This window comes from Salvelinus namaycush, chromosome 10 (assembly GCF_016432855.1).
Source record: "Salvelinus namaycush isolate Seneca chromosome 10, SaNama_1.0, whole genome shotgun sequence".
Lineage (NCBI taxonomy): Eukaryota > Metazoa > Chordata > Actinopteri > Salmoniformes > Salmonidae > Salvelinus > Salvelinus namaycush.
This window is the reverse complement of record NC_052316.1, coordinates 5,241,740-5,253,827: the sequence shown is the minus strand read 5'-3', so window position 1 is coordinate 5,253,827 and position 12,088 is coordinate 5,241,740. Positions and strand designations below refer to the sequence as shown.

At 43.1% G+C, this 12,088-nt stretch overlaps 1 protein-coding gene across 1 annotated transcript in view; it reads left to right on the top strand.

Annotated features, from left to right (window-relative positions):
* Positions 1-543: 543 nt before the first annotated feature.
* Positions 544-12,088, top strand: part of LOC120054606 (TSC22 domain family protein 2-like) — a 67,654-nt gene continuing 56,109 nt past the window's right edge. The window contains exon 1 of the mRNA XM_039002078.1: positions 544-2,880. Within this exon, the coding sequence (XP_038858006.1) occupies positions 1,250-2,880 (1,631 nt within the window). The 5' untranslated portion in view covers positions 544-1,249. The remainder of the gene's footprint in view (positions 2,881-12,088) is intronic.

Sequence of the window (12,088 nt, the reverse complement as noted above, 5' to 3'; positions counted from 1 at the left end):
AATTCAGCAGAGCATATTAGAGTAAAGTAGGGTACAATATAGTACATTATACTGTGCTGTACTCTACTGTACTGAACTACACGTTACTCTACTGAGCTCTATTGTACTGTGCTGCACTGTCCAAACTTGTGAAACATAGATGTCAATGATTTGTTTAGATTTATTCCGGTAGGACCTATTATTTGTTCAGATAATCTGAACAAATCATAGACATTTTTGGGAGAAATTAAGACCGTCTATGTGGACGTTGAAATCAAGACAGATCTGTATCTGACCCAATATTAACCAAACATAGATGTCTATGTCGGCAGAAATTTCACGAGCCTACCTTGGACAATTCAATTTTTTTCAAGACACAAGTGTCTGGGGATATTAAATGTGTTTTAGATACCTTATTCTTTCAGAATAATAGCAAATCACCGTATCCCCTCCGAATTATTCACTTCTCCAATAATTTATGTACGCCAATCATAGACAGGACGCCAATGCGCAACTCTCCCAGAGTGCTGTGCGTTTTTTTTTGCCATCTTGTCGAGTGGTGGAGAATGAGCAGAGCCATACTTGAGCTAGCCTGCTAGTAAGTGAATTTCAGTCACAGTAGGAGTTCTAAAGAGTGAGAGAACCCGAGGACGGGGAAGCTGAACTTTCTTCAATTCAGGAATTTATGTCTACCGTAGGAGGATATAGATTCCATGTGACGAGTTGAAGAAGGATATGGACTTGTTTATATGATGTCGTGCAGGCCGGTTCCTGTGTAGGGAGAGAACTAACGATAGCTATTTGGCTAGCTAGCTAGTTCGCTTTTAGCTACATTAGCTGGCTAGCTAGCTAAAAGGGAGAGTGGTGAAAAACGGGGCCCGCCAGTCAGACTGAAGTATCGGCAGAAGCCGGTGAGCAGTAACTGCGACAGCGGCCTGCTGGCAAATCCGGGGCCGTAAAAATACCTCACACGGGAGGCCAGGTCTGGAAGAACCGGAGGAGAGGAGACGGTGGTATCGGGAGACTTGTCACATTTCGTGCTGACGGAGACTAGCTAGCTAGTTACCTTGTCCGAGTTCAGAGTAAGTGTGCTTGTTCGTTTTTACACTCAGACACACTCTGCAACAGGAGAGGGGAGCAAGGAAGATGTCGCATACTTATCTCGTTATAAACTGTGCGTTCTTTAGATAAGTTAGAAGACTAACTAATTGAGCTCATACTTAACACTTTAATCTGGAAATAGAGAGCTGGAGTGACTAACAAAATAAACATGTCAAAAATGCCAGCAAAGAAGAAGAGCTGTTTTCAAATCACAAGTGTGACACAGGCTCAGGTGGCGGCCAGTAGCATCACGGATGACACCGAGAGTCTGGACGACCCTGACGAATCCAGAACCGAGGATGTGTCATCAGAAATATTCGACTTGTCCCGGGCCGATATTGACACGGGGGTATGTGACAGAAGTTCATCCGAGGAAACCTTAAACAACGTAGTGGAACTGGAGGCTGCTGTCATAGCGTTACATTTACCTCAAGAGCAAGAGGCTGCAACAGGTCATTTTAACGGGGGGCACGCTTTTAGAAGTACAGGCAGAAGTCATGTCAATCAAAACCTTTTAGGAGGTAGTGTGCCTGTACCAGCCGCGAGTAAGCCCTCCATTCCAACCTTGGCCACTCAGCAGCCGACAACAGTCAATGCTGTCCCTGCTGCGAATGTCTCCCCAACAAGTGTGTCTCAAACGCCCCCAACTGCGCCTAGCACTACAACCACTGTAAGCTATAGTTCACGTTTCAGGGTCATTAAACTTGACCATGGTACAGGGGAGCCCTTCAGACGGGGCAGATGGACATGTACAGAGTTCTATGAGAGAGATTCTGAGGGCTCTGGCATGAGCAGGACTGTGGATAGCATAAAACACACTGTCACCCTTGACCACAATGCAGACCGGGACACTGGGCTTGGGGCCACAGGAGACTATGTGGTTGCTTCTAGTACCCTGTCCACACAGGCTCAAGAGTCCACAGGTGATAGTGGCTACTCCACTATCCACCATGGCCATCCTCCGGAGCCTCAGCAGCAAGGCTACTGCCTAGCGCCTGAAATAGGGAACGGGGGGAGTGCCTTCCAGCCCATGGGTTACTCAGCAGTTGTATCCCAGGCCCAGGTCAACGTTCAGCCCTCTGTCCCCCAAACACTTCACCCTACTGGCCTCAACGGGGTGCCCCAAGGTGGCATGCTGAAAAAATATCCTCTTATGCCTCTTGCCACGCAGGCCCAGCAGTTTGCCTACTCTGCTCATCCCTCTGGAACGCTCCCCAGTCAGCTGGACCCTCACCAGCCTCAGAGCTCCAGCACTCAAACCCTCCCTATGGCCTCCCTCTCTGTGGGGCCTCCTGCGAGCCAGGGCCCCTCGCCTGTCATCACCCCAGACGGCCCCAGTGCTCAGGTGCAGGGGTTGTTTGCTCAGGCCGGGGAGCTGACTGGGTCTCTGCACAGCGGTCCATCACCGATGGCCCCTCGCCTGCCCGGGGGTGCCATACAGCACCCTGTGAGTCAGCCCCTGCCTTCAGGTGGAGTGGGCAGTGTCCTCGTACCTTCCACAGCCTCCATTGTCCAGAACGTGCCTGCCACAGTGCCCAGCGCCACCAACACCCCCCCAGGCCCAGGAGGACTCGCCCAGGTAGTTTGCAGTGGGGTCACGGCGGGATCTGCTGGGCAGGGCCTTCCCGCAACCAGCCAAGAGGATGACAGCCGCAGGAGGTCGGACAACCTTCCTCAGCCCAACGCCACCCTGGGAAAAGATTTCATGAGGCCTTTCATCCCAGAGAGCCTGCAGCTGGCCAATCCCACCGTCAACAGTCTGTTCGGGATAGCCATTCCCATGGATGGGGATGAGGATGGGTAAGAAAGATGAATGTTTCAATTTCATTTAAAATGCCAGTGGCCACTCCCTATCTCAATGTTCAACCTTATTGTATTCTTTAGTGTACACACAAGGTGTTTATGCATTCACACTCAACAGGTGTCAATAGGCATCATGTTAAGATGGAAAAAAACAACTTTTAGAAAACTGATTAACACTGAGGGATTAGGTGAGTATCTGGAAGACTGCCATCATGTTTTACATCACATTCTGCAGCAATGCAGTCATACTCACTCGACATTGTGTAGTGAACACCTCCCCTTGCCAAGGCTGGTGTGAGGTATGCTATTCCTGGAATTGTTTAGTTGTATGTAAAACATGTTTTGCAGTTGTGTTCAGAGAGTAAATTTGGAGTTTGGCAGGCGGGAGTGCGGCTGGCAGGGAGGAGCATTGCGTCAGAGTGAAATGTCATGGAGTTTTGGTGTTTTTCATTAGTGCCCACAAACAGGGGGCACAAAATACGTGAGGATACGTGAGGATAGCTCACGTACTATGGATATGACCCTGTTCGAGAATTGAATTTCTTAAAGACCTGAAACATATAAGTATTATGCTTAATTCTAATATAAAAATGTCCATTGTTCTGCATATCTAAGCATACCTCTTGAGCTCTCTGTATCCTACTTGACTAGTGGTTCTATTTTTAAAGAAACTAAATATCCATCTCTGCAAAAATCTGGATAAAAGATTTAAATGGTAGTCTTATGTGAGTTTTATTCTTCACAATTAGTTATTGCTTGGTTTTCTAAAGTCTACCAACCTTGCCAGCAGGCATGCCAGCTAAGATAGTTAGAGACACAGGTGGCGAGTGAGTGAGTTTTAAGTTTGGGGAAGATAATTTTGACCATAATAATGCACCATTATAATAAAGCATTCTGTGCGTTATTGCATTTGCAGACTTTTATGTAAGATGGCATACTGTTCCTAATGTCATGAGTAGATTGCATAGTCCTAATTTGGGCTAATAACATAACTCAATCTCTTTTTTTTTATTAACATATTTCATGCAAATCTACTACACTTTATATGACTGGATGGTGGAGACATTAGCAGAATATTTTATAATATGACAAAAATGACAGGGTAGCCTACTTTGCTGACACTGACAAACAGATGAATAAAAATGGCATTGTCTGATCCATCTCATAGTCCTACGAGAAGGGGAGACAAATACAATTTGACATCCATCTAACCTGGAGGAGGAAATTATTGTCCAAAAACAAACTTTCAAGTGGCACTGACCCACCAATGATAGAGTGAATATACGCACTCACCGGGAATATGATCGATACTCTCCACAGGTGCCAATAATATAGGCTATACTGTTAGCTCAATTAAGTTGAGAATTTCTTTCTTCTCTTTACAGCAATAGCCATTTGTTTTCCAAACTACGTTTTCCCGCGATTGTGTTTAGAAATATTGCGATATGCCTGGCTGGGCCTCTACTTTTCACTGACAGTCGCAACTCGGTAATAATCTATTTGGTTTTTGCCGCTCGTGCTGCTGAAATTGCGTGCCCTTCCGACTGTAGACAATGCGATTTAAAACAATATATTTTTAAAGAAGCTTATGATCCTCTGTGTCTAAATCATACTTTCTGGTGTAGTAGCCTATTTTGAATGATTTAATTTATTTCTGTATTGACAGGAGTAGGCTAAATTATTTTGGCAATTTAATTCAGTTTACATTAGGGTAATCTTAGCCTTATGGATGTCCCACCTATGGCTAGACAAGCTAGCTACTCTAACTTTATTGATAGCCTGAAATGGCTTCTTGGTAGCTAGCTATGAGGTTGGGAGGTTGGGAACCTATCTGGGATAGCTAAAGCCAACTTGATAAAGTTGCTAGTAAGAAACAACAAACATTTTTTACAGGACAAATCTGAGGGGGCACATGCTCTTGTAGGCATGACGCCTCCACCCACAAATACTGGATAATAACCCACTTCGTTATAGACAATCAGTACCCCTTATTTACCACGTCTCCTTTTTGAGTTGAGGGCTCTCAAATAAATTACACAAAGTAATTGTTTTGCAGCTGACACTTTAACTGAAGTGAATACTCTCCTAGCATGTAGCCCTGTGTTTTGTTCTCTATATGGTGTAGAATATCTCCTGGCTCTCGTCCTAGCATGCCACCTCACCAATACCCACTTTTCAATTGTCTATAGTATAGAGGGGTGTGTGTGAAATGAGGTCTGATTGTATTGTCCCGATGCTATTTTCCTGAAACGAATCATTGTTTACCGAGAGACTTTGTTCCAGGCCAGCATCACAGAGTTGTTGGCATGATAAGGGAGAGAAGGGGGAATGGTGGTGGACAGATCGAGTTGTTGCCAGTGTGATGTCATCGGGGAACAGCCGTGCCCATTTCCTAATCGTTCTCGTATGTCGGCCATGACATCAGGGGAGCCCTGTGTAACCAGCACTACTTTTGACCAGAGCCCTACAGGGTGCCATTTGGGACACAGCCCAGGACAGGCTGTGTTGGAGGTGGAGTGGAAAGACAGAGGGGACAGGTGGCGATGATAGCCAATGGATCTGGGGCCCAGTTAGCTATGACATGACATGGCTCGATTGAGTCACCAGGCCTCGCCTCTGTCAACTGCCTCGATCGGTCCTGACCTGGGGTGGTTGATGTTGGGCTTTTTTCTGTCCTTAATCTCTCATTGTTCAGGCTGACTCTTGCTGGCTTTTACTCTCACTGTTTATAGACTCTTGGGGGGATCTCCAGAGGGTTCCTATAGATGCACACCAAAACACGTGTGTAGAATGTTCCTGTGCTGAAGTTTGGTTAACCTTGGAGTGTGTATGCTGGTAGGCTAGCCTATATTTGTTTATTTGGATCTCCATGAACTTTTGCAGAAGCAGCAGCTACTCTTCCTGGGGTCCACAGAAAAAGTAACAAAAACACTAATACACTGATGCCAAGAGTGTGCAAAGCTGTTATCAAGGCAAAGGGTGGCTATTTTGAAAAATCTAAAATATATTTAGATTAACTATTTTGTTGTTGTTGGTTACTACATGATTCCATATGTGTTATTTCATCGTTTTGATGTTTTCACTATTATTCTAAAATGTAGAAAATGGTAAAAATAAAGAATCTCTTGTGGTACTGTATATACGTTGCATTCGGAAAGTATTCCGAGCCCTTATTCTAAAATTGATAAAAAAATGTTTTTCTCTCAATCTACACACAATACCCCATAATGACAAAGTAAAAACAGGTTTTTATACATTTTTGCTAATTTATAAAAAACTGACATTACATTTACAGAAATATTCAGACCTTTTACTAAGTACTTTGTTGACAGGGATTAGTCTCAAGTCTTCGGTATGACGCCACAAGCTTGGCACACATTTATTTGGGGAGTTTCTCTCATTCTTCTCCGCAGATCCTCTCAAGCTCGGTCTAGTTGGATGGGGAGCGTCGCTGCACAGCTATTTAAGTCTCCAGAGATGTTCGATCGGGTTCAAGTCCGGGCTCTGGCTGGGCCACTCAAGGACATTCAGAGACTTGTCCCTAAGCCACTCCTGTGTTGTCTTGGATGTGTACTTACGGTCGTTGTCCTGTTCGAAGGTGAACCTTTGCCCCCAGTCTGAGGTCCTGAGCGCTCTGGAGCAGGTTTTCATCAAGGATCTCTCTGTACTTTGCTCTTGTTCATTCAGGCCAAAGAGTTCAATCTTGCTTTCATCAGACCAGAGGATCTCGTTTCTCGTGGTCAGAGTCCTTTAGGTGCCTTTTGGCAAGCTCCAAGCGGGCTGTCGTGCCTTTTACTGAGGACTGGCTTCCGTCTGGCCACTCTACCATAAAGGCCTGATTGGTTGAGTGCTGCAGAGATGGTTGTCCTTCTGGAAGGTTCTCCCATCTCCACAGATGAACTCTGGAGCTCTGTCAGAGTGACCATCAGGTTCTAGGTCACCTCCCTGACCAAGGCCCTTCTCCCCTGATTTCTCAGTTTGGCCGGGTAGCCAGCTCTAGGAAGGGTCTTGGTGGTTACAAACTTCTTCCATTTAAGAATGATGGCGGCAACTGTGTTCTTTGGGACCTTCAATGCTGCAGACATTTTTTGGTACCCTTCCCCAGATCTGTGCCTCGACACAATCTTGTCTCGGAGCTCTACGTACAATTTCTTTCGACCTCATGGCTTGGTTTTTGCACTGACATGCACTGTCAACTGTGGGACCTTATATAGCCGTGTGTGCCTTTCCAAATCATGTCCAATTAATTGAATTTACCACAGGTGGACAAGTTATAGAAAAATCTCAAGGATGGTTAATGGAACTAGGATGCACCTGAGCTCAAACTGTTTTTGCTTTGTCATTATGGAGTATTGTGTGTAGATTGAGGGGGGGAAACGATTTAATCAATTTCAGAATAAGTCTGTAACGTAACAAAATCTGGAAAAAGTCAAGGGGTCTGAATACTTTCCAAATGCACTGTATTTGTTATTTCTCAGCTCTCAATTTTGGGCTCAATAGCAACTATTTTACAACTAAGATATTTGATATGGCTTTGATATGCAGTGCGTGCTAAATACGCAGTGGCCATTGCGTTGGGCGCTAGGCTACAACTGCAACATTTTTTGGGACATTAAACATATCTTAGATCAATACAAGGCTACTAGCAGTGGGTATTATATTTAGTTTGATCTAGCTAAAATGTTTTTTCGTTTCCACTTACGTAGGTGGTGAATTAGCCCCAAATAAATTAGCCTATGATATTAGTGCACTTAAAGATGCAGCCCAAAAAAAGAAATATATATTTTCTAAACATGCTGTAGCCCTATTTTAACATTAAAATATAACAGAAATACATTTAATTTTCATGCTTTATCTGATTAACTTTGTAGGAAATTACTTGACAGTCCATCTTCATGACAAACAACTGTAGATATGTTATCTTATAAAAAAACAACACTGAAAATAACTACAATTAAAAATAAAAGTGCCTCTGAAACTGTATCACTAACCCTGTTTTACAAAATGACCTCAAACGGTGTGTTTCCTAGAGTAATGTTGATTACTATTTTAGAATGTGCTTTTTAAATAGTGTGTGTACTGTTACTGCACTAAGCAGACAAGGTAACCTTTTCACTTAGCAACTACACACTTGTATCTAACTTATTATAACGGCATTAGACATTTTTACTGTGGAATTTTAAGGTTATTGGTACAGCAAATGGCCCATTCAAAATGTTCAATTCCATCCTCATGGAACGACCCCTGACCTCTGTGTAAAATATGAAGACCTAATAGTAGACCTGCTTTGGATCTGGGAAATAGTCCTAAAATGGTGTTTACAGTAGCTTAACTGTATCTCTTTCCAAGTTCAAGATAAGTTCAAAATTTTCATTTTGAATTGCCGTTTGCCATATTAATAACCTTAAAATTCCACAGTAAAAATGTCTGACACTTAAGTTTTAGCTACAAGTGTGTATTTCAGCTTCCATGGACAAGGGTCCCTCTAAGAAAAACAACTCTCAAGGCAAAACAACAATGTTCTTGTTTGAGTCCATACTAACCCAGTTTACATTTGGAATTGAATTAGCCCCATAGTGTGTCACAGGCGGTTCCCAGAATGTTGACCATGTACAAACAACTGTGCCTGTTGGCCAGGCATCTCTCTCTTGCTGTCTCCCTCTTGCATTCTATCGCTCTCTTGCTTTCTCTCACTCTTCCTTACCTTCTTTTCATAGTGGTTACAGTATGTGAAGTATCTCTGTGCTTCATTTCAAAGGGAAGTCTCAAGACCGAAGAGAAATTGTCAAGACCTTGTTATCGTTCTCGGCCCACTAACCAAGTGGACGACTGTTCTCCTGACGATGACTAATGGACCCCTTCAGATTCTTAGAAATGTTCAGAGTCCTTTGGGTGTCCTCTGACCTGTACTAGCCTATGTCCTGGGTTGCTTGTTTTTTTGTAGGTTACATCAGATGACTTGACCGAGTCTCATAAGTTCACCTACATATTTCAGAAATGTAATTTGTATTTCATTACATTGGTTACGATCATGGCTCGAGACTTAACTTTTCCCATCACAGTCCCAGAATTTTCCCAAAATGCAATTTAAACCGTCCCAAACTGAACATGAACTGTCCCAAATTAAAATTAATTTAATAAAAATATATATATATATATACACACACACACACACACACACACACACACACACACACACACACACACACACACTACCGTTCAAAATTTTGGGGTCACTTAGAAATGTCATTGTTTTTGAAAGAAAAACAAAACATTTTGGTCCATTTTTAAAATAACATCAAATTGATCCGAAACATTGTTAATGTTGTAAATGACTATTGTAGCTGTAAACTGCAGATTTTTTGTGTGGAATATCTACATAGCCGTACAGAGGCCCATTATCAGCAACCATCACTCCTGTGTTCCAATGGCACGTTGTTAGCTAATCCAAGTTTATAATTTGAAAAGGCTAATTGATCATTAGTAAACCCTTTTGCAATTATGTTAGCACAGCTGAAAACTGTTGTGTTGATTAAAGAAGCAATAAAACTGGCCTCCTTTAGACTAGTTGAGTATCTGGGGCATCAGCATTTGTGGGATCGATTACAGGCTCAAAATCGCCAGAAACAAATAACTTTCTTCTGCAACTCGTCAGTCTAATCATGTTCTGAGAAATGAAGGCTATTCCATGGCAGAAATTGCCAAGAAACTGAAGATCTCGTACAACTCTGTGTACTACTCCCTTCACAGAACAGCGCAAACTGGCTCTAACCAGAATAGAAAGTGGCCTCGGTGCACAACTGAGCAAGAGGACAAGTACATTAGTGTCTAGTTTGAGAAACAGACGCCACACAAGTCTTCAACTGGCAGCTTCATTAAATAGTACCCGCAAAACACCCGTCTCAACGTCAACGGTGAAGAGGCGACTCCGGGATGCTGGCCTTCTAGGCAGAGTTCCTCTGTCCAGTGTCTGTGTTCTTTTGCCCATCTTACTCTTTTCTTTTTATTGGCCAGTTTGAGATGTCTTTTCCTTTGCAACTCTGCCTAGAAGGCCAGCATCCTGGAGTCGCCTCTTCACCCTTCTCCCCGATTGCTCAGTTTGGCCGGGCGGCCAGCTCAATGAAGAGTCTTTTAGTTGTTCCATACTTTTTCCATTTAAGAATGATGGATGCCATTTGTTTTCTTGGGTATCTTCAATGCTGCAGACCTTCAATGTTGCAGATCTGTGCCTCGACATAATCCTGTCTTGGAGCTCTATGGGCAATTCCTTTGACCTCATGGTTTGGTTTTTGCTCTCACATGCGCAGTTGACTGTGGGACCTTTTTATATAGACAGGTGTGTGCTTTCCAAATCATGTCCAATCAATTGAATTTACCACAGGTGGACTCCAGTCAAGTTGTAGAAACATCTCAAGGATGATCAATGGAAACAGGATGCACCTGAGCTCAATTTTGAGTCTTATAGCAAAGGGTCTGAATACTTATGGAAATAAGGTATTTTTGTTTTATTTTTAATAAATGTATATTATAACTTTGTTACTATGGGGTATTGTGTGTGTATATTGATGATGAAAAAAATTATTTAATTCATTTTAGAATAAGGCTGTAACTTTACACATTTTGCTAAGTATTCAAAAGGTCTGAATGCTTTCCGAATGCACTGTAAGTCCGAAATGGAAGGGAAACAAATTGTCACCTATAGTACCGTAGACTCCACTGATCAGCCAAAACAAGCTCAATATCTCAATGCACGCAACACAATCCCTATTTAATATATATTCACCTGTATTGTGAGTAGGCCTATGCCATCTTAATTTACCCAGTTTCTCAAGAGATTTACCATTCAAATACAATTATTTTCATGGTTATGTAGATTGGTAAAAACAAACTCAAACGTATTGTTTTGATTTTTCAATTGATGCATTATTGTGTAACTGGCTGTCTCTGGGAAATTGTCAGATTTTTCAAATTTAATATTGAATATCGGCCTCCTTGACGACCCCCCCCCCCCCCCCCCCCCCCCCTCCTCAAAATCGGTATTGGCTCTAAAAAAAATCCATATGGGTCATTCTCTACTTCCTACGGCAGCTTGTGAATCACTCAGGGCCTCTGATGGGACTCTCCTCCATGCAATTCCATGTCTCTGAGCGGCCCTCTGTTGTCATTGAATGAGATCATTTGGATGATCTCGGATTTTACAGAGCATCGCTCTGTTCCCCCAATGTGCCGCCTCCGTGAGGTGTCTTCAATAGACTGGTTTAATGGTAGGCCTTCTTGTGTTAGGGCTCTCCATATGTTCTGAGGAACAGGGCTTGGATGTTGAGCCAGGTAGGCTGCTGCAGAGAGCTGCTGTGGTTGTCTGGATAATCTCTTCTGAGAGATTTACCCATACACAATCCAAATTGTCTTTCAAATAAACCAGGGGCTTTTTCCCCCTTTGGCTCTTTCAACTCTAAACAGGCTCCTCTTTAGGCCTTGCTCCTGCTGGATGTGCCCTTGCCGCACTTGGTTGTGAGACAGTGGAGGTTTAATTTTTGCCGGGCCCAGCTATGGCACAGTCAGGCTGAGGTTCCCCATTGAGGGTGGAGGAATTGAGTTACCCATCCGTGGGAACACCTGTATCCCCTTCCATATCCAGCCGAAGGACCACTTAAGGCAGGTTGACTATTTTAAGAATGCGCTGGGTAAAGGTAGCAGCTGATACAGGGGGCAGGTGTCCCGGTGAGGACAAGGATAGGGCAGAGAGACTTGAGGTTCCGGTTTAGACAATTCAATTTTTAAAATTTTCATCAGGTTTAATTTCCATTGTTGATTCCTTAGTGTGCTAAAAATTTAACAGGATATGCAAAAACAGATTAACATATTTTCATATAAAGAATCCACATTATCATATTGCATATAATTATTATTCTTATACCATAAATTCCCCCTGAAACAAAAATAGGTTCATTATAATTTCATGATTACATCATTTTAATTCATATCCAAACAGTATCCACACAAAGCACCGATTAGTGTCACCTCGTTAGTCAGTGTGTGTTACACTTGTGCTGGTTGCCATCTCGTTAGTGGGAAGGGGTTTCACCTATGCTGGCCCAGTGCTCCAGTTGTCTTGAGAGAGGTGGAGGGTCTACACCTTTTAGTTGGCGCTCCCTATTTTGATTTCTAGACAAACAATCCTTTCTGTTATCTGATTTTGCTCCAC